The sequence below is a fragment of the Athene cunicularia genome (assembly GCF_003259725.1).
Source record: "Athene cunicularia isolate RWA chromosome 1 unlocalized genomic scaffold, athCun1 chr1_part2, whole genome shotgun sequence".
In the NCBI taxonomy this organism is placed as follows: domain Eukaryota; kingdom Metazoa; phylum Chordata; class Aves; order Strigiformes; family Strigidae; genus Athene; species Athene cunicularia.
The window spans coordinates 28,552,438-28,577,578 of NW_020799092.1; the positions used below are offsets into that span (position 1 = coordinate 28,552,438).

A 25,141-nucleotide genomic window follows, 5' to 3' on the forward strand; every position below is an offset into this window, starting at 1 on the left:
AAGAGACAGCGCAAAATCCGGCGGGGCAGGTGATGAAAGAAACCGAGCCGTTTCCTTCCCCTCCCAAGAGACAGGACGAGGGGTAAATGAGCCCTGCAGTACACGGGCGGCCGCCCGAATCCGTTTCTTCCTTTCTCTTCCAGACTACGTGGACAGAGTGCCCGCCTCGGTTTCCCACGGACGCGGGGCCAGTCGTTCGCCCTGCGGGCCCCGCGCTCGGCAGCTGGGATCCCGCAGATCCTCCTACGTGGGAGCGGGGCCTGGCGAAAGGGAGCCTCGTCGTTCAGGCACCCGTCCCGAAGAGAGGACAGCCCCCGCCTCTCCCTGCTCCCCGGGTACCGCACTCAGAGGAGGTGGCACTGCTCAGACCGCAGCCCTGCGAGCCCCAGACACGCGCTCGAGTATTTCTGGCAGAGCCCGCCACAGCGCTCTGCCGAGCTCTCGATCCTTATGCCCGTTATTTTTAATATTTGGGTGAAAATGCTAAGCACAGGGTCTTGGCTGACAGCCACAGGCTGAAGAACCCCCGTATCCAGGCAATTCTCAGGTATGTGGTAAGTAGGTAGACAGACATTAAAAAAAACATAGATTGCTCACCCGATCTGTAGATCAGTCACGGGTGACGTCTTCAAGATCATTAATCACTAACAGCCTCGGAAGCGATGCATTAAAAAGTAAATTTTTAAGATTTTGAGACAGTGTTTGAGGCTTTTGAAAAAAACAGGAACATTTAACTCATTAAAAATAGCCATATTCTTTTATTTGGCAAAGGGGGGCAGGATTCCCACTTTTTAAAAAACTTTCCCATTCTTTTTCCTTACCCACAGGGGGAAAAGTGTGTAAAAACCAGAAAGCACCAAAACCCATTTTTCTTCATAATTTATCTTTTCCCTTGGAAAAGGGATTTGCCTGCTTTGTTTTACCTGAAATGTGAGAGAGGGCTTGTGTTCCAGGGTTTTTTTCATAGAGAATGGGTAAGAAGAAAGTAAATGAGAGGGCTTTTTGCTCTCTACTTACTTTGTTACGTTTTCCTTTTTATTCCATGGAAGAAGAAAAATGGTGACAGAACATTTCTTCCCACACACTCTATTTCGAGTTCTGTGTCCTTTTCTTTGAGAAGAAGGGGTTTAGAGAGCACAAAACTGGAATAAACCCCCCAAAAAATCCTTTCTTTTTTTTTTTTTCCAAAATATTTCTTCCTATGAGAAAGGCAGATGTAAGATAGCAAATAACATTGAAAGTGTTTGCTTTTAAAAGTGGTACTAGAATTATAGTCGTGTTTTTCTTAGGTTTTCAAATAACTTTCCTCTTCCTTGAAATATCTGCTGTTTTGTGGAAGTTGTTTCACTTTTTTAGTCAAAATCTGCAAACTGAAATTTTCTTTCAGGGTTTGAACAGGAGAAGAAAAAATAAAACGTGAGAAATTTGTCAGGAAAAAAAAAAAAAATCCTGCCAACCAGCTTCCATAGTTACATGAATTGGAAAATGGAGCCATTGCTGGTGCTGCTATCTCTTACTTGACTGACATCTGGTCTGGATGAGTACATTCAGCTAATCACCACGTGGGATGTTATTCAGGTGAGATCCCCCATCCTCTTTGCTCCTTCTGTAATTAGGCACCGGTGGGGCTGTGGTCACTGGGTAGAGCCTCTGCTCCAGGACTGTCCAGGTCAGCCCTGGACACATGGCCATCCTAGACAGAGCAAGTAGCTCCCTGTGAGAATGTGCCACCTTTATGGGAATGAAAAAAGACCAGGGAAAGGGAGAAGCAAATCAGGAATTAGTGTTTGCGCATTGGTGTGGTCAGAGATACGGCAAAGAGGTAAGTACAGGCTCTTTGTGCCAAAAAAGCTGTCTTATATTTTTAGGAGTTTGTAATTTTTCAGCCTGCTGTAGCATTTAGTGCTAATAAAACATCAGACTGTGAATATTTGAAGATTAAGCTACTGCTGCAGGTGGATTGCTCTGATACCTCCTCAAGCAGTTTCCAAGCTGGGCGATGTCCTGCTCTGCATTATTACCCTGTGGACAAGGCATGCCCTCATATGTTTAAAGCTGTAAAAGGAAGACATGACAGTAAATTTCTATGGGAAATTCTTGCTGGGAATACATATTCTTAATGATATTTCATCAACTGTTGGCAGAACACACTCATGGCCTTCTGCAGTTGTGGTGGCCTCGTTGCAATCTGTTGGAAGACCTGAGTGCGAGGCAGTGATCTCGCAGTCGGGGCTAGCCTGGGCAGCAGAGCCTCCCCTCTGCAGAGGGCACACCGCGTAACTCCCCGTTGGACCTGTGCTCCTGTGGACTCGCCTTCTCAGGATTCCTAGGAAAGCGCCACAGAGAAGCCAGCGGCCAGTGGGGTGTTGTCCTGGGGGTTCAGTGGGCTGGTAGGTTGTGCCCCTGCTTATCCAGGTGCCATGAATCCCCTGTAATTCCAGGCACATAAATGAAGAAGCTGCACTGAGCTTCCTTTATAATCAGCAAAGGAGGATCCCCCCGATAGTAATTCAGTTCTTAAGTTAGGAGCAGTGTGTCTCCAGAGGATATTTGGGCTTGTTCAGGTAGCTCGGCTGAGGTGGATCCTACCACCATCCCTTTGTTCTTGCCTGCTGGAAGTGCTGGAGAAGGCTCCGCTGCCCCTGGTGCCACGGCAGCGAGGGTGCCAGGTGCTGAAGAAATCTGGGTAGTCGCAATACGAGAGGAGGAACAACAGAGATCTGGCTGGTCCTTCCAGCGGCACGGGGGGCAGGCCGGGCAGCGCTGGCCTGCTGACATGAGCAGGCCGTGCCTGCTGAGCCACCGCCAGCTCCTGTCTCCTCTGGTGCCCGCCAAGAAGCGGAGGCAGCGCTGCCCGGCCTCTCCTCCCGCGGCAGCTCTGCGTCCGCTCGTGCCAGGGCAGCCCTGTGACTCACTCCCCACAGAGGGCTTCTCCAGAAGCTACTGTCTCCTGTAAAACGATACTGGCTTCCTCCTTCACTGAAGGGTCGGCGTTCTTTGTCTCCACGGTGTTTCCTCAGGAGTGGCACGGGTAGGCACGCGCCTCGCTGAGCCCCCGGGTGGGAGTTAGGCCTCCGCAGCAGTCTGACCCGCCGAGCGTGGCACTGCTGCCCGCTTGCTGCCCCCCTGCCTGCACTAACTCTCTAGAGAGCCGGTTTGGGGCTAAGACAGAAAGCTATTTTTTTCTTCTCCTTCAACTTAGTTCAGGGACAGTGGGAATGTGTAGCAGGATGCCACAGCGGTCCCTCGCCCACTCCAAGGCAGGACAGAGCAGAGCCCCGGACCACCAGCCCCCGGGTACCTCGGTGGCGTCTCCTCCCGCGAGCTGACCGCTGAGCGCCTTCATCTCTGTCAGCACCTATCCGTATTGCTCCAGTGCATTGCTTGTGCTTATTAACCACACAGCTAATTACGAAGACTCTTGCAAATGGCTTGAACTAAATTGCTCTCGCACTTGATTCTGGTTTCAAAAGAAACTCTAGATTAGGCATCCCAGTCTCCACAGGGAGGCAGCAGAATACCTGTCAATTTGTTTGCAAGCTGAAACTGCCTGACGCTTTTTTTTTTCTTTTCTTTTAAAGAACTCATACCTAGTACATACATTGTTTGGATAAGAGGTTTTAAGAATTTAAGTTCAGATGAAAATTCTTTTTTTTCTTGCCAAGATAAAGCTTGCCAAGATCAACATTCCCCTTATTTCCTTCTAAGCTGCCACTGAAATGATTTACAAGTTATATAAGAGCTGATTTTGAAAGAAATATGCATTTAATTAGAAACTAAAAATCACAGTGTCTCATTCGAAATAGTATAGTTAAAGTTCTGTCAGTATTTCCATTATTTTCAGAGATTTATCACCTCAGAAGAAAGCATTCTACTCTGCTGAAACTTGGAATTTTAGGCCTCAATACTATAAACATAAAATAGGTAGGAGCTAATAATACTATAAGGTCCAGCCTTTCCAAACAGGCGTTCAAATATCGTGGAGGAGACACACACACCCAGTGCCACAGATTATGTGACTGGCTTAAAAATAACTGATTTTTCAGAATAATAAACATTATGTTCTTTTTGTTTGCCTTCTGACTTGTGAGAATTTACAATCTATATTTTCCAAATGCAAAATCCTGCCACCACAGGGGCTGAAAACTTACTTTATTTTTGCTTTTCCCCTTTTCCTAAGTGGAAGTCGAGAATTTTTGCATGCTCACATGACCCCGAAAGGTGGTCCTTGGAAAAAAAAAAAAAAGCAAATATTGCAGGACATGTGAAAACACACATCTTCACTAAATTCAACTACATGTAACTTTTATGGACTGCCTGTATTCTTAGGGTAGCTTGCTAGGAAACAGAGTCAGAAATGCTTTCAATAAAGCAGAATGGACAAGCCAGGAAGAATTAAACTATATATTTGCTTCAGTCCAAAGCAGTTGAATGTAAATGTATCATTCGGAGAAAAGACAGATGTTCACTTTCATTGTTTTTTTAAAAATGTGAGCATATTCGTAATTTTTAACCGTTAGCTTTATGTGCAGAAGAGGTATCTCACTGCTAGGAGCAGCATGTGTTTCTTTCGTACTGTTCTGAAATAGGTATCAGTCTGCCTCTGAAGTTCACTTCACAGGAGGAATTCCAAGCAAGCTTTGTCAGCTCCTTTGCCACACCATGTATGTGCAAAAATACTCTTCTCACTGGAGGAGTCAATTAATTGATCCAGTGTGGCAAATCCTCCATTCCTGGTGAGTCTTGGGATTTTAGACTATTCTCACAGGTTCACTGACTTAACGCCTAGTCTGGAGGAAGGAGACAAAGATTTTTGCTCTCTTCTTGGTCATTTCTATCCCATACAGTGCTAGATTTACTTTGTGCAACTCCCATCTACTTAAGAAAGACGAGGAATATTTTCTATTTTTCTCTCTCTCTCATAAAATTCTGTTGAAAGTAAAAGCCTTTCAAATTATAGTGCATTTTTGTCACACGCAGAGATTTTCTTGATATGCTTTTCAACACTACAATTCCAAAATTGGTCTGCATGAAAAGCTTTCAGATTTTTTTTTATATAAGCACACTCCTGTGAGAAGCATTCAACCAAAATGCTTGTCAGGGCCCTGGGAACGCTAATAGGTGTGGTCTCTCCAGGGCCTTAGTGACCCTGACTGGCCTTACCTGGAGCCCCCACCACCCCCTCTGTCCATTTAGGCTGGGACTAAAGGTTGTGCTTGTGGGTTGGCTGCCTGCAGTGCTGCTCCCTGGGGGCGATGGATTTCCTAGCCTGACCTTGGACCCGCCTTGTCACCTTGCTTGGTGCTGGCTGGGGAGGACCTGTTGCTGTCCCCATCCTGCGCCACTGCTCTGTGTCTGGTGCTGGGGGACTGTGCCTGGCTGGTAGGGTCACTGTGCCCCTTGTGTGGTCTTCCCCTGGGCAGTAGCCCCGCTCTTTGCTGCACCCAAATAATGCTGTTCCATTAGAAAAATTTCTCCTGGTGAAACAGATAGAGGACTGTCCTGAAAGCACCAGGCTGAAGCCAAAGCACCAAATGGTGGCTTTCAGTCCTACCTGAGGGAAGCGGGGAGCTTGTAACCTCGGGGTGAAAAGCTCCAGAATGGATTACCAGCTGTGTAGTGCCTTTGAAACAACATGGTTAGAGGTAGAAGATGAATGGTAGCGATGGGAAGCTATTGATGGTGGAAAGCTCTGGTCGGGTACCGGCTTCCCCCTTCGCCACCAGCACTGTTCCTGCTGCTTCGGAGATGCTTCCCTCGCAGCATTGCTAAGCTGAGCTGAAGGGGGGTTGGATGTCCCACAGTGAGGTGGAGTGTGTGGCGCTGGGAAAGAGCCAAAGGAGAGCTTCAGCTCTGTAGTGGTTGGAAAACTGGAACTCAAACACTGGACACAACCTAGCAATAGTTAGGAAGGAGTCCTGGACCACACTTCGTTCCCGCAGCAACAGCCAGAAGCACAGTTCCATGAGCGTGAGAGGGCTTTAGGCCGAGGCCTCAAACCCTGCGAGGCTTGTCCTGCCCCAAGGAGAGAGGGGCCAGTCTTCAGCCTCTGCCTAGAGGCTTTGACGGGGCTCTGGCGCTGTGGTGTACCCCAAAGAACAGCTGCTGGGTACGGGGGGTGTGAGGCCTCCTGAGCCTTTGGTTCCTCCTCTGTGTAACTGCCGATCTGCACTTACAGGGTTGCTGGGAAGATGAATGCGTTAGTGACTGCAAAGCACTGGGACTACAGGGATGTCTCTTGTCAGTAATTTATTATCAGTTTTTCCTTCTGCGCTGCCTTATCTCCTGTGTTTGGAGTTGGTGTCCTCCTGGTGTCCCAGTGATATTTAAAATGGTATTGTGGTATGGTGTCGCACCGGCACCACTGTGTTTCAGCAGTAATGGGGAGCCAAGGACCTGACAACAGGGCATCACTGAAGATTTTAGGGTTTTGTGACATCTTCTCTTAAATAAGTGGGATTCAAAGGCTCTGATTCGGGCTCAGGAAAGGACAATCCATCTATTTTTAAAATTAGCTGATCTGTTTTTCACATCGTTGCGCCGCAGTGTTTCTGTTCCCTGCCCTCCCTTTCACTTCAGATGTAGCCACATTTTGGTGGTGCTATATATAGCATCAAAACACTTTGGGATCCTTCCAGTGCATAAGTCATGGGTGCATGTCAGGTATGTCTTTAGCACAGCACTTTCTAGTAGGCATCGTGGTCAAAGCACAGCCTTGGAGCGCTGCCTGGCTCCCAGCTCAAAGCTGAGCCTACTGTGTGCGGCTTGACTAGAATGTTGGAGGAGTAGACGTGCTGAGAAAAAAAATAACAATTTTGTCTGCATCTTTGTTATGGCAACGAGCTCCTCACCCTGGATTAATTGCAGTTTCCAAGGAGGTTGACAGCTCTGCCCATTTCCATAGGAAAGGAAATACCCAGAGCAGGCTCAGAGGAGGCCTTTCCAGGAATTCGGGATTTGTGATACCTATCGGGTCAGATATCCTGTTCCTAGCAGCTGTCAGGACATGATGCTTCAAAGGAAGCTGGGTAAGTTTAGCTAGCCACAGCATAACTAACTCAGCCTGGGAGAACTGAGGTAAGCATCACTTTAGGCAGTGCAGGACTCAGCTTTCTGCCTGGAATATGAGATCTGGTTACCCCTGGCTTAGTGAGTGGTACAGTTGTAACCTTAGCAGCAATCACATTCAGGCTTCTACAGCTTTGCCAGCAAATTTCATTGTCCCTTTCAGTTACCTGTTCAGCATCTGCTATGTATTCCCAAGGGTTTTCCAACCAGAATCAGATACAGCGCAATGGGGTGGCACTGTGTAATTTTGTGTGATCGTTTACATGATTCTTCAGCAATGTAATCTCTGCTGGGTCCTGATTTTGAAGCAGATGGGAAGTGGGCAGAGAGCTGAAAGCATTAGGACCACTCAGCTTCAGCTGCTTTCCTGCCCACTGAATTGCAAGGTCAGGCCTTCCTTAAGGCTCTGGTAAGAACCATATGCTAGAGATACCACCAGTCCTTCTGCTGTTCCTTCAAGTGTCTGTTGACTTTGGAGGCCAGACATCTTCTGTTACCCTTTACCGAGTGTGGCACGGAGGCAGCACAACACCAAACATTTTATTCTATCCTTCCAATGTGTCTCATCTTTTGAAAGCTTCCGGTGTTAACTAAATTTGCCATCCAGAGCAAATGGACTCTGAAAATCAAGAATTCGCTTACTTCTTATCTGACTTTCCCTCCTCCTTGGGTTGTTGTGCACCAGTGTTACTTCCTTGCGTCTAGGAATGGGTTGACTTGAAAGTAGGTTGGTAGTTAACCACACTTATCTCTAATTATCTCTACAGGAAGGGGACTCCTGAAAATGTTTAGTGGACAAATAAAATAGAGAAACAGCTTATTTCATACCTTACTAAACTGGTATATCTTTTTTTCTGAAGTGTTAGGCACAGTAGAGGGAGAATATTTATTTTAAATTTTGTTGGGGTAAGGTAAAAGATTAATCAGTCTTTACTATTCCAAGTAATTTAATTTTTCAAATGGAACATTCCTTCTCCAAGCCTCTGGAGATACCGTATCTTCTAGCACAGGAAAATCAATAGATACAAAGGTTCCAGTTCAGTTTCCCCTGGCTGTGATCGAGTACATTCAAATATTAAGTGATAAATGGGCTAATTTACACATCTGCAAAACTGGCATTAGCATTTTACTAACTCCCTGCAGTGTCATGAGGTTTAATTAACAGTTGTAAAGCACTCCTCTGAATGAAAGGTATGACTTTTTCATGTGAGATTATGTAGATCCATCAGCTTCTGCTGTATTTGTAACAGCCGTCTAGAAAACTAATAGCTTTGCAGATTTACTGCTGTGCTCTGCTGCTTTCTGCTAGCCTGCATTTTGTGTAAGTTTGATGCTGGTGGTAACTTTCAGAGATCGAGACCAAACCTAAATTTGTATTCAGCTGAAAGACACCTCTTAATTAATTGTTCAATAGAATTTCCTTGCATTTTAATACCTGTAACTTAAACTGTGTCAAATTAAAACAAAGTGCACCACATTTTTAGTGAGAACGCTGGTTTTCAAGTAGCTGTGAAAAAAATTATAAACTCCATGCAGCCTCAGTGAGCCAACACAGTTGAAATCTTCTGCCTGCAGCATCACCAGGACAGTAAACCCGATCCTGGCGGCAGGACCAAGGTTGCAGGCACTGGCACCTCTACAAATAGTCTTAAGAAGACGCTGGCTGAAGTGACAGTTCAAAATATTTGTGCAGTTCTTATCTGAAGGCTCTTTCTCAGTTTCTACTGATGTGGGTTTGTATGTTCCCACCTGGGGACTGACTGCCTTGAGACTGCCCAGAGTGTTTTGACGAGATCACCAGTCCTAACTAAAGATCATGATGAGACTACCTGACTGAGGTACATAGGGTTTCATTTTTAAAAAAAAACCTCCTTACCCTCTGTTCTACTCTGTCAATGTCTCTCCTGCTAATCTGGTGTAGCAACTGCCCTTTTTGGGTAGGTGGAAGGGAAAGACATGGCACTGAATGCATGGCCTTCAATTCAGCAGCAAAAACCTGCAGCCTGCTTAAGTATTTACTCATTTTGGCCTTTGCCTTTTGAAGTGTTCTGCATCACCTGCTATTGTTCATTTGTTCCAACATCGCTTTTTCCTGTCATTGGTTTAAAAACTAAAGAGACAGACACAGAACGTGATTGCCTTTGGGAGGGCCCCACCCCCATTCACTGGAGCTGCTGTGTTCTCTCTGGAACCAGGCGGAGGCCCCGGCCCTGCAGCTGAGCCCCCACGCCCTGCTGCCCCCCCACCTGCCCGGAGGCTGGCACCCAGCTGGCGGGCGTGGGCAGGATGAGAAACCACCAGGTTGGTTGTTGGGCATTGTTCTGTGGTTCTGCAGGATGTACCAGTACCACGTACGGATCGAGCAGGGTACCCCGGGCCTGCGTAACCAGCGAGAGAATTACCATACTTACATCAGAGTACAGCAGTTAACCTGAAGTTGCATTATACATTCTTTATTGCTCTATTGATCTCATATATCCAGGACTGCCAATTACAGCCATCTCTGCTTTAATTATTTTTATCTGTATTGGCAGCACACAGATCAGCACTGTAGGAGCACATCTGTCCGAAGCGTTTCCTCACCTTTCCTTAGGACAGCCAATTTATGTTCAATTGTGTTTATAACCCAGCAATTCTCTGGCAAGTTACACAAACCAGAAATCATCCTGACTTGATCCAGATGGTGATATGCATTTTGATGATTCCTTTAGTCACTTTCTAAGACAAGGATGATGTTTGAGATGTACTTTTTTAACCAGCACATCTTGTCTGGATGGATAGAAAGCAGTCTTGCAAATAATTATCACCTCTGCGTCAGTGCTGGAGAAGGAAGCAATGCTGTGCTGGTGCTAGTGAAGCACAGAAAAGTGTAGAGTTGTCTTTGGAGCTCTAATCACTGAGCAGTGACTCACCCGCAGCAGGTCAGCAACAAACTGCAGTCACCATCATTCTGTTATTCTGCTTTTAAATTGTTTCATTTTCCTGTGAGAATTATGACAAAAAACTGCACAAACCTTATGTCTGACAGCAGAAATGTTCCAAGAGAGAGAAAAATCTCATTGTTGGTGACTTTAATCACTGTACCCTGAAAGGGAGTGAATGATGCCTCTGTGGAATGCTTTAGGATGTGAACTGAAATTACCAATAGTACTTGGGAGTGTACAGGAAGGAAAAAGAGCAGAAACAGAACTGTGTCCCTGCTCTTGTATACGGAAGAGCAGGTGTAGGGGTTGCAGGGAGGCGGTTGAGTCGCCTGTGGAGCAGCTCAGCCCCTCTCCTCACTGTCCTCCCTCCCTCCTGCCGGGTGGGCTTTTCCCCAGGCAGGTTCCTGTGGAGGCCCCAGCACCAGAGCCCTTGGCTAGCCTCCTCCTGTGGGCAGCGCCGGGAGCCCTGGGGAAGGCCCCATGCCCTCGGCTCCCCCTGAGCCCCATCCAGGGTGGGTGCCCGGCCCTTCAGGGCGCTGCCCTGGGCGGGGAGGGGACGGGATCCCGCTGCACCTCCTCAGCGGGAGCCAAGGCGCTGCCCTGCCCACGCTTGGCCAAGCCATCCCGTGGGACAGCTGGAGTGGAGGAAAGTGGAAGAGGTAAAATAACTGGAGACGGTTTAAAGCAGGGAATGAAAGATTGACTTAATAAGCAGAGTTGTCCCGTCATGTTGTAATATCTCCAGAGGGTCTCTGTGCCTCTTTGTTTTGCCACCCACAAAGTTTTAGAGGGACTGCTTTGTTTGTAGCTGTGGCGCAATCTGCAGACCAAATGAAGGATGTGCCGTTCCACTGAAATCTGTTGTTTCATGACTTGAAATTACATCTTTTGTTTGACACTAGACCACATTGTACTTCCTGATTATTTTTTTTTTTCTGTTGGCATTTCAAGAATTGGATGGTGTTTCTCAGTCAAAGCAAATCCATCCATCCTCTGTCAGGAGCACTTTGTTTCTAGGCAAATGAAATGGTCTGTATCATTCCTTGTCATCTTTGTTCTTCAATCAATTATTCTTTAATCTTTATTCAATGTATTCCTTCTGCTTGAAACAACCAAATAGCCCTGATGTTGCACTTCACAGGTTCTGTACTTTCTTTAGTAATACTGATTTGTCTTTCAATTCCACTGGGTAAAAGGCCAATTTGCAAACAAATGGCCTGGGAAACAAATGTGAAAGCACATTACACAAAACCAGGCAAATTATTCTGTGCAGTCACTGTTTTGTACAATACCAGCTCGCCGCAGTTAGGGTGTCAGCTCGTGGCCAAGCTGCAGCGCACCGAGAGCCTCTGTTGATATTTTTCTCGGTTGCCTTGAACAGGTGAGAGAGGAGTGCCCCGTTTCCTCTGTGCTTGTGTTAGGTGCTAAGCTCTTGGCCTTTATTGGCCCCGGACCCTCACTGCTTTCTTACTGCTGGTGAGATTTTTAGAGGCAGTGACTGTTGACTAAGGCTTGTGTCATTGCCGTGTAGTGTCCAGTCAGAGGACGCATTCCATCAGTGGAAGCTCAAGGTTGGGTGATGCCACCTGGTCTAGGAAGACAAATAAGGTCATAAATATTAGTTGGATGGTTTAGTATTGTGTTACGGTTCAGCCCTGCAGCCAGCCACTGCGTAGGGAGCTGCAGCATGTGCAAAGTGCCATGCACCCACAGGCCATCTGCTTCTGTGGTGTGGTGATTTATAAGGTAGCTAACAAGCTTCTGCTCTGGCCAGAGGTGTCACAGTGTGTCAACAGCGGCCCATCGGAAAAAAACCCAAACAAAAACCACTGTGCATTGAAGTTTTTTCTTGTGGTTTAACCCAGCAGGCAGGTAAACACCACACAGAGAGAATCAGAAAAAAGGTAACACTCGTGGGTTGAGATAAAGACAGTTTAATAGGACAGAAAAGAAAGGAAAAATAATAATAATGATAGCAGAACGTGCAAAGCAAGTGATGCCCAACGCAGGTGCTCAGCACCCACTGAGCGATGCCCGGCCTGTCCTGAGCAGTGATCGCTGCCCCCCGCCAGCTCCCCCCCGGTTGCTGTGCTCAGGACGAGGTCCCACGGCCTGGACTAGCCCTTTGGCCAGCTGGGATCAGCTGTCCTGGCTGTGCCCCCTCCCAGCTCTTGTGCCCCAGCCCGCTCGCTGGCAGGGCAGCAGGAGGAGCTGGAGAGGCCTTGGCTTAGTGTGAGCCCGGCTCAGCAGCACCTGAAACACCGGCGTGTCAGCAGCGTTATTGTGCTCCGAAATGCAAACCCCAGCGCTGGGCCAGCCGCTAGGAAGGACATTAACTTTACCCCAACCGAAACCAGGACATTTTAAAGGTGAGATCTGGAAATAGTGCGGGGCGCAGCAGGGTCACATCCTGTAGTGCAGGGAGAACCCAGCCCGGAACAGCAGAGCCTCTCTGAGGTGGAGTCCTGACCAGTCTCTGCAGTCAGATGTCACTGCTCAGTTCTCATGTCCCAGTTACGTTAAAATGTTTCATGTCCGTGGTTTTGAGACAAAAAGTTTACTCAGACACTGAATGTCTCATTCAATAATGTTACCGAGTGCTTTAATTATACCAAGAGAGCAATTTTATTGTACTGGCACCAACAGTTTCAGCAAATGTCAAGCAAACTGCAAATGAGGCAATTCCAGACTGGACTTTTATTGAATTAAATGGATTATTTCCTTGGTGCCTTCGAAGTCTTCAAATATGTCTGGAATCTCTTACCCATTTCTCTCAGTGTGCCGAAACCAGATTATTAAATGGCCCATTTTCCATAATATCAGTCTGGATTTTTCTCATCAGTCCCCTGATTATTATAAATTGCATGGTGTGATATTTCAGAAGATTAATATTCCATCTGCCCTACACGCTGCCAGGAGATCAAAACGATTGGCTGCTCCAGCTCCGACTTAATCTGCATGACAGGCTAAGGGCTGTAAACACCCTACGTGCTCACGGTGGGCTTGTCTCCATGGGTGGTTTGTGCTGGTGAAAGCTGCCTCTGTCAGTGTATGAAGCGCCGTGCCGTACGTCGTTGCAAAAGTACTCTGGAGCTCTGAATTCTGTTGAGATTAGTAGCACTGTCACAGTGGAATAAATTTTATTGAATATCAAGCTAATTTTGCCCATGCTCCCACATTTTGTTAGCTTGTCATGTTACCTTTCTGTGTTTCTTTGAATCTGGTCCCATATGGCTGCCCAGAAGAGTCCCACTTATTTCTGCCCATCTGCTGCTGCACATTGGTAAGCGAGAAAAAGTAGCTCTTCCCCATTGTAAGGGAAGTAGCATTAGTGCCCAGGTGTGTGGGACACCTCCCCGCAAGCCTGGATACAGCACCAGCCCCCCAGCCCCGTCAGTAGCAGCCGGCAGCCCCAGTTTGTTTGGATATGGTTATGGTTTCTGCCTGGTGGTTACGGCGACACGTCACAGCAAAGAACCGTTCTGTGATGTGTGAATCTCCTTGCACAGTGACATTCACACTGGTGTATAATACACGGCCTGGTCTCTGCTTACCACACCAGTTTCAGTATGAAGGTTAGTGGAATGAGGATAGCAGCAATAAACCCCATATTTGTAACCCAGAAGAGAGTAAAATTCAGTGTTCTGTTCTGCATCAGTGGTGGCTGAGCTGTGAGCCGGAGGGAGGCAGGGTGGGTGCTCCCTGAGCCGGAGGCAGGGTGGATGCTCCTTGCCTAGGCCAGCCTCATCCCATCAGTCCGTAGCTCTGCCTGCACAGGAGCTAGTGTCTCCCCTCCATGTGGCAGCACAACCTGCGCATGCTGGTGTTGACGGGAACCCCGCATCTGCTTATGCTGAGAGAGGGGGCTCCAGGAAAGCCCCTGTCATCCTCTGTATCACATAAAAGCTTGTTCCTGCCATACTCTGAAGGATGGGGTGTACATCCAGCAGCTGCCAGCTGCGGAGACAGGAGATAGATCAGAACTGTCCCACCCGTTGGTTGTTCTCAGTCTTTTTTTTCAGTGTCACCCTGTTCCCTCATGCTAGAGGCTGAGGGGAGACTTACTCATTGAGCCAGCAGCGCATCAGTGTTACGTGGCAATTGGTATTCTTAAGTCATCTGTGACAAAGGTGAGCTTTGCCTCACAGAGGAAGGTGATTCTGGTAAGTTTTTACACTCAGAACTAATCTGGATTGTAGATATTCAAAGGCAGTTGTGACACACAGTGTCGTTCACTTACAGAAATGGCTTTTGGTTCTTCTTCCTCTGTATGTTTATACTTGTAGCCTTCGCTGACCAGTTCTGTTCCAGTGTAATTCTGCTCACCATTGGTGCCCAAAGGGACAGGAGAACATTCCCAGAAATTGCAATTGGGAGAGCTTTTGTGAGGCCCACCCGTACATCTCTGCATTTCTCACTGAGCGGTGTCAGCATGTGAAATTCACCTCTTGGTACAACCCCGCTGTACTACTGTAGATCAGGAATGAATTTGGTATATTGTATCTGCTGAAATCATGGTATGTAGGGTGTTTAATCCCGTGTTTAACATTGTTCTGAATCTAAGCCTTCCCCAGCTCAGGAAGTTTTAATTGCTAATGAACACTCTTTAGAAGCCCTTTTCCGACTCATTTTTTGGTCCCTGCTAATAACAACCACATTTAAACTGCTAAAAGACATTGGAACTGGTGTGAACAAAAACATATTATCTGTTATTTTTGTGTAGTTGAAGCTAGCAAGGCCAACCAAAACCGGTCCTGCTGAGTTTCATACAAACACGTGTGAAATAATCACCACCCCGAAGATTTCGCCATGAGGCAGAAGGCAAAGCCATGCCAGCCCAGCTTCCAGACCAGGGATGGCCTCTGCAGCCAGGTCGGAACCCGCAGAAGACCTTCCCTTTGCGCGTTGTCACCGGGCAGATCCCATTCCAGTGCACAAAGCCGGCGTTGTCAGGGGGCTGAGCTGCGCGAGGGCTGTGACAGTACAGGGCATCGGGGCTGTGGCAAATGCTGCACGGCAGGTTCTCTTGCTGCCTCTGATGGTTGGTCTCTTCTCTTTGATTTCAGTTTTCTGCATTTTTTGATGGCAGATCTTTTCTCTTTCCTAGTAAGAATAGAACCTGTTGTCCTCCAGATATTTCTACAGACAAAGGATTTTACAAAAGCACTTTATGAACAGTGGCAGAAGTTGTGACTCTGCCCTTGACAGCAGTTGGACAGAGAGCAAGAGAGGTAGGGGAAAACCAAACATACCCTCAGCCTGGATGTTGAGTGGCTGGGGTTTTTTAAATTTTTTTTTACTTCTATGGAGAATGTCAGTACCCAGCAAATGACTGAATACCACTGAAACCTCACTTTTTTAGGCATTGTCTTAAAAGATTTCAGGTTTGAGGTTTTCATTTAAAAATAGGAAATGATCACAGCAAACAGATTATTCCCACAAGAATTTTCATTTTGCTGAAAGTCTGATCTTCAAGTGTATGAAAAATTACATTTTTCATCCAGCTCCCGCTGCCCAGACAGAACCAGGATGTATCAGTATCTCTTTCACGGAGACATTCTCTGAAGATGATCATAGTAGCCCTTTAATGCTACTTGTGCTTATTTAAACTACCTGAACTGCTACTAATGGCTTTGACCCTGCTCCTCCACCCTGCTACAGCTGTGAGTAGAGTCAGGCAGAACTGCTGTAGGTGTTGAAGCACTGCTGAATGCCGTTCAGGGAGCTAAATTTCTTTTGCTTGCTGAAGAATTTCCAGTTGAAGTAAAACTATAAACAGCTTTTCTTTTTGTTTTTTTTCTCTGTTGTTTTTAGATGAAGGCTCAGAGTTTCTGCTGGGGGAGGCTGACATTGTCTTTCAGGGGTACTTCTACAGTCTGGCCCGCTATGTTTCTGTAGTGTTCACACAGCCCACCCAGACAGGGCAGAGATGGGTCACTTCTTCTGACTTTGGGAGCTTAGGGCATGTTCCTAGACTTAGATCTCGTCTAGTGCTCTTTCTCGTGGCCAGGATTCAGAGCCTGAGACCTCTCAAACCAACCATCACACAAATTTTTTGAGTCCTACAAAGGCTTTGAGAACTCTAAACTGGTGTTGAACCTCTCATTCAGCTGAGCTAGAAAAACACAGAGGCAGAGAACACAGGTTCTACCACCGAAATTTTATTTCTAAAGCACCTGGCTGTGCAGGTGGAAACCAAGATGATTTATCCAAATTTACCACTTCTGTAAGTCTAAAGTTTTATCATTATTTGGGCAGACACTTCCTGTCTTGCAGGAAGGTCGCTGCATGGAGCTGACAGCACCGCAGCAGTGATTGCTTCTGTGTGCTCCTCATCTCCCTTCCACGTTCTCCCCTGAGATACTGCTCCTGGAGTCAGTATGCTCAGCTGTGGTCTCCTGCACAGAACTCGTGCTGGTGAGCAGTGAGGGGACGGGAGCTGGGCTGTGCAGAGCTGGTGTCCCCAGCACATCGCTCTGAGCTTTGCGCAGTGGTGGCCCTCCAGTGGGCCAGGTGACTGATCTTACCCGGTGGAGCACCTTGGAGTACCAGAGACTGTGGACCTCACCCTCCTCACTGTCCTACTACTCCCTTGCTTTATAGACACTTTGAATTAGTAGGCTGCAATAAAATAATAATACTAATCTCTTAGGGACACAGAGGTGCTAACTGGGAGCAGCCAGTGTGTGTGCCAGTCACGCTGCATCACTAGCCCAAGATCTCTTTGTGAAGCCGGTGTGTTTAGCAGGGTAGATACAGCCACTAAAGGGTAAAGATTAATATTGGAACTTAATTATAAAAGTCACTCTGAAAAAGGTCCTGGATGTTCCAGTTGAATGATGCTGGATATTTTTTATGGCATAATGGTCTGAATTATTCATCTTGCCAGTGCCAAGCATTGTTGTCATGGTCTTGAAGATGAAACCCTCTATTTTTTGAGTGTCCAGCCACAGGGAGAATCCAGGGTGAAAACTGCCCCATTAATTTCAGAGAGGTAGCAATTGGTCTCCAGAAACCAATTTTCTGCCAGATATTTGGACAGTCAAGAAAGGGACAGTTTTAGTGACCCTGAGTGAGTCCCACTGAAAGGTGCTTTATCCAGTAGAAATGAAAACAAAATCTGGTCATGATGAAAACCACCCTTTCTATTAGAGAAAAATATTACAACTGGAGTGAAAACAGCCAAACCAACTTTTACACTATTTCTTTCTGAAATTCTCAAAACAATCGACTGTGAGATTCAGTTCTTCACGTAACCAGGTTTGTTCCACAGCAGCTGTAACGTGACACAAATGCTGAGGAAGAACACATTCTGAAAAGTAATCAGTTTTCCAATTTGAGTATGTGGTAGCGGCTCTCTTTTACAGAATAGCATCTTTTATCTGAATAGTTCAAAGCATTCCTCAGATAGTTTATTACATCTCACCACCCCCTCTCTGAGGCTTTTAAATATTATTTTCCTCATTGCAGAAGATGGAAAAATGGAGAAATCAGAAAAATTAAGTTACTTTCCTAAGACCACACAGTGAGTGAGAATCAGAGTGAAGAGCAGAAGTCTGAAGTGATAACTTCTGCTCTGCCATCCCAAGCACTGGATTATATAGTTTGCCTGTGACATTCCCTACAGTGAGAGGGAATAGCTTTCTAAAGATCTGCTATAATTCAGCCTGGAAGTTATTGGGACAGATGTGTTAATTACTGGGTGAAATTCTGTGACCTAACTATTCAAGGGGTCAGACTAGATGGTCAGAAAGGTCTTGTCTAGTCTTAAAATGTAAGAGTCGTTACCACCATACAAACCTATTTGCCCTTTCTCTCCTTCCAACAAAAATCAGCAATTAGCCTTGTTTAAAAGCTTGCTATGAAACTGCATTTTTCAAATCTGAGGCATATTATGCCAGAGGTTAGAAAAAATAGCTTCAGAAATCCTGAAAAATTGACAGATTGAATCAATCAAATCCATTTTTAATTTTATTTTGACAAAAATTCACACTGGGGCTGACAGCTCCTTGTAAAAACAAGTTTGCTGACTGCAGTTTGAAACACACATGCTATAAAACCTTGGGAACAGGATTTATAATAGAAACCTGGCAGTCTCCTAACTCTACCAGTATTATCACCATGTGTGACAATAATATATTAGGACCGTACTTCAGAGCTCCTTCATTAGATTCTGACATATGGAGGAGAAAGGAGAGCCTGAAGACTAGGGAGGACACAGAGTGCAGCCTCAGCTGTGCGTATTTATCATCTAAATCAAGTGAAGGCTATTTATTGACTTATTGATTCTAATTCAAAATGAGAACTTAATTAAAAGTTTAGTTCATTACCACACAATTACATGGCCCTCAAGACATTTCCAGGCTAGTAAAGTGCATGCTTAATCATGTGGAGTATTGGGAAGGCAGAATCTTCCGTTGTTATAAATCAGACATTAGTGGTGCCATGCTAATTTACGCCATCTGGGGATAGGGCCTATTAGTTTTCTATGCAGGAGACAGTTGTTATTGTTTTAAATAAGGGAACTACAATGTAATGTTGTCCTTTGCTGAGCAACAGCATATGTTAACTTCCCACCAGAAGGCAAAGTAGTGATGAGAAGTGTAGTCTTGGTGCCATATATACCACACATCTATATATATATACACCAGCCTCAGAACAGAAGCGCTCACAAACAGCGTAAAGGACTCTGCCAAAATGTTAATACCAGGCCCCAGAGAAGCCGTTCTGCCTCGGAAACGTGCTGTAGTGACTCTGCTAAGAGAGATTCTGGCAAAGAGCAAACGTTCCTGCCAGTCGCTCTGAAGAACCCCCCGCACACGTGTACAAACATGGACGTGCTGCACGAGCGCTATCGTCCCTCCCGGTTCTCAGCCCCGCGACCTGTGCCTACAACCTTGCAGGGTGTCCCGCTGCTTCCCCGCGGCACAGCTGGCGGGACACTTTGGTCGTGTAAATTGGGCTGCCGAGATGCTCTGAATGCAGCAGATTTAGGATCTGACCTCGCAGAGTCCTGGCTGTATTTGCGTTAGGGTAACACAGCGTGCCAGGGATCTGATCTGGAGCGTTTTTACACGGTTACTTTTCTTTGGAGCATTTTTGCATATTTACAAATGGTCAGAACTTACAGTCTGGGAATCAAATTGTGAAAGACTTTCGCATGCAGGCACGAGGCGTGTCAAGGCACAGAGCATCTGAAGGCAAGTTCGGCTGCTCGTGCGGGTACACACTGTGTATCATCAGGGACTGAAGTTCACACACTAAAAAAACCTCAGCAAAACCACACAGAATGATCCCCAATAAGAGCCCAAAGTCTTGGCTTTGCCTGGCATCTTTACACAGCTAACGCCTTCTATCTCGGAGCCCCCTAGAAAGGGTTAGGAGGGGCAATTTCTGCATATTCTCGTATTTTGGACCCGGCATATGTCTTTCAGCAGTAACGCTGGGTGGGCTAACATCAAGGAACTCACATTAGGGACTAAGTGATTTTTCAGCTTATATGTCCTGTGCTTTGGCTCCAACACATGAGTCAGCCACCAGGCAGGGAGCGGGCGCAGACATGGTTGCAGCCAGTTCTCTGTTAGCTACGGGGCTGTCACTTGCACTCGAGAGGAGGTGACCTGGCAGGGCAGTAGGCGTGAGGGGGCGGTGCGAGCAGCACAAATGATACCTGTTTGATCTGAAGGACAGAGGCAAGTGAGTGCAAAAGGACGCCAGACCCAGCCAGGAAGTTGCTTTTGTGCATCTGTCGCCCAGCAAGAAGGAAGTGTGTCAGCGGGAGCGGGGATTGACCTACGCAGGGACACGTGTGCCGTGTGACTGCGGTGGTGGGGACAGGCAGAGCCTGAGGTGGCGGAGCTTTTGAAAACCGGCAGCTCTGTGGGCCAAGAAGTGTCCATGTGAGAAATCAATTGGGCAAAGAGGCATTTTAATAGCTGCGTAGTAGGTGCACCTGCTACTGCTCAATGTTCAACCAAACAGTATTTTCAACTATTGATTGAGCACATCCCAGAGCTGCCGAGGAGCTGTTTCCATAATGCCAGACAATGTGTGTGACTGCTCTTCTCTGTTGTCTTGGACATCTCCGGAACAAGAAGACATAGGCTGAGATGGCCTCTGCTATGCTTGGTTGCAGTATCTCCAGCTGGCAAGAACCCACGTTTTATCCATTACAATTAGGTTAATGGTTTGTGCCTTTCTAGCTCTCAGAGCTCTGAGCCAGCACACTGAGTTTGTGGCAATAGCTGCATGAAACATCCTGCTGTCTCAGATCCCACTTACTGTTGCACTAATTGTTTTTTCTCTCCCTGCTTGTGCTTCCTCCTAGGTTTTGGTAGGTTGACATCAAGCAGCCTTTTTGTGTGTGGCCAGTATATATTACTGGAACGGACAGAGGCAGAAGTAAGGATAAAAGGGTTTGCCTTGCAGCCATGCTCTGTGCCATAGCTTGTAAACTGGAGTAATTTTTATTTTGCTTCTTTGCTTCTGGTATCTCTGTCTGGTTTTTCCATTTAAAAAAGCAAAACAAAGAAAAGCCAACATGTTTTTGCCTAGTTCCCTTGCAGAACTTTTGGTATCTGAGAGAGAATTTCCCTGACACCTTATGAATCCCACCAAAGCCCGAAATAGAGCAGTTCAGGGCCAGCAGAGCTCTTCCTAAACCTGCCATCAGTAGGCATGCTAACCAAGCAGTTTCTCACTGCTTTTTAGGCTCGCAGAAACTGGTCTGGAGGGGAAGAGCTCACGCCAGATAAATTTTGCATTGATTTCAGATAGTGTCCTAGCAGTGAGGGTAGCTGAACGTTACAACAATAGACGAAGGGGGCAGCATGATTGACATCCCTTGGAGTCTTTAAGAGGCAGTTTGGATATCTTTCTAAAAGATATTCTTTCAAACTGGCTTTGGCATGAATGGTCCCTTCTGGCCAAGGAATCTGTCCAGAATGTATCATTCATTCAGCTCTTTCCTTCATATGTAACAGGCAGAATAAGTCCTCAGCATGATCATCATTTGCATACAGATAATGGTTGTAATAAAAGCCTGTGCTTCAGGGGTTTAGCTGGGTAACCACTGGGGTCAAGAAAGATTTTTTTTCTCCCACTATACAATTAGCCAGATGTACTCTGGGTTAGTGTTTGCTCAGTGCCTCCGAAGCACTGGAAACTGGCCATGCCTAGAGCCCGACTCCTCCCTGGCGGGCCTTGCAGCAGCCAGGGGTGCCCCGAGCCTCGGCGCCCCGGCCCCGGGGGAGGCCGTTGGCTCTCTGCTCAACCCTCAGCGCTCTCCGGCAGGATGGGAGCAGGCTGGCTGTGGGTACCTCACCAAACAATCCCTCCTCCCGGGTCACCTAGTACCTGAGAGGCCTTGGAAATGTAACAACCTGCAGTCAAGGTTAACGTAACCCCTTTGTTTCTAAACTCTTCTGCCTGACGCCAGTTGCGGAGCTGTAAACCCCTTTTTGTGCTCATAATGGCATTTGGGGAAGACGATCCCAAGAAGTTCTGAGGGGGGAGCATCTGCCTTAAACAAGCAGTGGTTCCTTGCAGCCTGCCCCTCTGCTGCAGGATCTGTAGTGCCTGTGTCAGTGCAGCCGCCCCAGTCCCCCCAGTCCCCCCGATGGAGGGGCTGCAGGTGCGCAAGCCCGGGCACACTAGGAGCCTCTGCCCCAGCCTGGGGCCCGGGGTGCTCAGGCACACCCCATGTATTAGCACCCGGCGGGAAAGCCCGGGGCAGCCTGGCTGCCGATGGAGAGCCTGCTCCGCCCTGGCTGTCTCTGGCAGCGGTTTTCTTTGGAGTGGTGAGGGCAGACTGTGAACCTGGAGGAGGAGAGCAGAGGTGAGGGTAACCTGCTGGTTTGGTGCTTGCCTTTCAGTGCCTTCCAGACAGCTAAACTGTGTTAATCCACGTTTACAACATGCTTGTGTCAGATTAATTCCTACCTTGGGGACTCTTAAGAACTACCTGTATTACGCAGATTCTTAGAGAAATAATCCCTGTACTGAATCTTATCTGTGTGAGTAAATGGGTAAGTATAAAGACCTCTGCCGGAGAGTCTGCAGCAACAGATCCTCAGGCAACACAAAACGGACCTGATCCTTCTGTCCTGATCCCCAGTGACTGTCCTGGAGCAGGACGAAGCCCAGCGTGGTTTGCCAGGAGGCGTCGCTGAGACCTGCTGGCTGCTGCGGAAGACCCACAGCAGCTCCTGTGCTGCAGAGTGCTCGGTCTGAGGCCCTGGCCCTTTACCGTGGTTCCTTCGGCAGTAAAACGTCCACCTTTGCGACAGAGTGGTCACAGCGTTGCCATACAAATACATTTCCGAATGCAGATCCTGCACCTGAGGATCTGTCCTCATCCTGCAGCAATCATCGCCCCTGTTTTCATTATTGTAAGCAACTGGAGCTGCTCCCAGGAGTGCATCTGCTGTTAATCTTGCCCAGTGCTGGAAAGTTTTACTTTCAAACATTTTTCTACTCAAAATGTGACTTCCTGTGGCTACTCCACTACACAGGTTTGTTGGCTGTTAATAGCCTTTGGACCATAATCTAGTTCTTTTCACTTTGTCCACGGTAGCTTTTCTCCTCTTGTTTTGTTCGGAATTTCCACAAAGATGGATCTTAATGCTGGTTTTAGCTGTTGAAACCGAGGCTGGGGGTCTGCCCCTAGTGTACCTAAAAACTCATAGAGCACCTTCTTGGCACAGAACAAGATCTGATTTGCACCCTTCCTTTCTTACTGCTGCACAATGGTGACGGCAACGTGGTAGCAACAGGAGTTATCTAACGTATAACCAAAAATCTGTCTTGTGTAGGGTGGGAAAGCATCGAGTTTCTTAGGACTGAGCACCACAAGAGGAATGCCTGCTCTAAGGAACTTCAAGCCATTCTTTCAGTATTTTAGTGTGTTCTTATACTGTATATTTAGGCAGAGTGCTGGTTTTTCACCAGTAATATTAAGCAGGGCTGGATTTGTCACATTAGGTGTTTACAAAATCTTCTCCCTCTCCACCCCCCCCACCCCCCCCAACCCCCCTGTATATTTGTTTTCTTTTTGGCATTAATAGCAGAGCTGCCTCTGAATTTTCAAAATCTAAGTAGACAGTTTTTCAGAAAAAATTCTGCCAAATACTGCTTGTTTTCAACCCTCCTGCAGAGTACTAGAAGTCAGTGGAATTTCTTTTCACTAACAAAAGTTCATAAAGTCTAATTGTACTTAGAAATTTTGGGTGTTTTTCCAGTTATTTCTAGCTCCTACTGGACCTTCATTTTTGTGCTGTTTGGTAATCTTTTCTTTCCTTTGCAGGGAAGGATAGCACCTGATTTACCCTTAAACCTGCTTTCTCTAGAACTTTGTCACCTTTCAGTGGGTGTGCAGGTATTTTCCCTTCTTTTTTGCAGGGAACAGATATTCTAGTTTCAAGCCGATTTTCTTATAACCACAATCATTCAAATACACGTTGGTCCTCAGTCCTGTCTTGCCTAGTGAGGCTGCTGTTGTCAGTGACGTGCCAGCGTATGACACCAGGACAAACATTTGCTCATCAGCAGTCAATATGCCAGCTTGGGGATCATAAACTACCTTTTACAAGCCTTAAAAAAACTGGGAATTTCTAGTTTAGGATATATTGACTGTTAAATATGAAATGTTACCTTTAAAACAAAATCACAGACGTTTAGCGTTATACCAGTTGAAATTCATCTCTCAAAATATTTTAAGTTAGGGTACAATCTAAAAAAAAAAAAGAAAGAACTTACATTTTTCCAACAGTTCCTATAATTTTCTTTAGTGAACTGTATTAATCTCAAAAATTTTAATCAGGGTTGCTGCTACCGTTTTCTGTGAGGGTTGGATCTGGTTGTTTGCCCCACTGTCTGAGGAGTGTTGCAATCATCTGTAAACACAGGGGACATTTAGAGTTAATAAAAGGAAAACATTGAAGCTTTGATCCGGGGAGAAGCAGGAGGTGGGTTTTGTTTTTGAATTTCTTCTTCATGATTTTACAGTTTATTAGTGCCAGGTTAAACAAGCTAATGGGTTCAAATTATAACAAAATAATTGCAGTGGTTTATAGAGCCGCTATGAAATAACCCCCCCTCCCCTTTTTAACCTTTCATCTTAGTCTCATTCTTATCTGTGGACTGCCCCTTTGCCCTCCCCTTCCACTTTGCCTGAAAAATAAGCAGAAAATACAGTTTACATTATGCCTGTACACACTTCTAGTTTTTTTAATACCTCCCCAGAGGAAAGCAGATAAATAAATATACATTTTTCAATAGTTGTAGAGCATTTGTTTAACATTGGCTAACTCCCCAATAACTAGCAGAAGATTATACACGCACATCTAATTTTCTTGCTAACTTAAATCTCTCTTGGGAACCTTGGTGGCTGCCTGCAAACATTTTCCTTGAATCAGCAGTATTATGTTGCTAAAAGTATATAATGTAAAAAGCGAACTAAAAAATGGAAGAAGATTTAGAAAGTAGGAGGAGATGGAAAAGGGAAGTACTATAAAGGGAAGGGCATCTATAAAGACAGAGGGGTCTAAGCCTTTTACAATAGAGGCAGTCTGAAATAACCATGGTTTCTTCTTTGAGTCGTGAGAATAGCTATTTTCTTGTTTAAAAGCTTAAAGAGCTATTAAGTTGGGCAAATCACTGGTAAAACAGCTGGAAATGTAAATAGCAATTTAAACAGTCCATTGCCCCTCAATCCAAATGTGGAATGTGCAGATCTACTTCAAAAAAGTTCCTCTGGTTTTATTATATTGTCAACGGTAAGAGGATTGAGTAGGCATCCTTTCTCCGTGGGCTGAATGGAGAGGGTGTGCTTTATTTAGAAAATCCACAATTTTTTTTCCTTTTCTCATTTTTCTCTTTTTTTCCTTTTTTCCCCCCTTTTTCCTTTTTTCCTTTTTCTCAATTTTTTTTCTTTTTTCTTTTTTTCTTTTTTTTTTTTTGCAAGTGAGCAGACGGGTCTCTAATTTTCACACCATTCTCCCTTAGAGACCTCCTTCAATTGCACCATTCTTTCATTATGTGGAACTAATGAAGTGCTCTGCAACCTTTAGGTCTCCAAAGAATCCATTGCTCTAGGAATATAGTCCTTAAATAAAACATGTTTCATTGGCTGACTTCAAAACACTATTCTT

At 46.1% G+C, this 25,141-nt stretch overlaps 1 protein-coding gene across 1 annotated transcript in view; it reads left to right on the plus strand.

Annotated features, from left to right (window-relative positions):
• Nucleotides 1-25,141, plus strand: part of SCUBE1 (signal peptide, CUB domain and EGF like domain containing 1) — a 228,838-nt gene that overhangs the window by 728 nt on the left and 202,969 nt on the right. The window contains exons 2-3 of the mRNA XM_026864497.1: nt 144-335; nt 9,264-9,435. Of these exons, the coding sequence (XP_026720298.1) occupies nt 144-335; nt 9,264-9,435 (364 nt within the window). The remainder of the gene's footprint in view (nt 1-143; nt 336-9,263; nt 9,436-25,141) is intronic.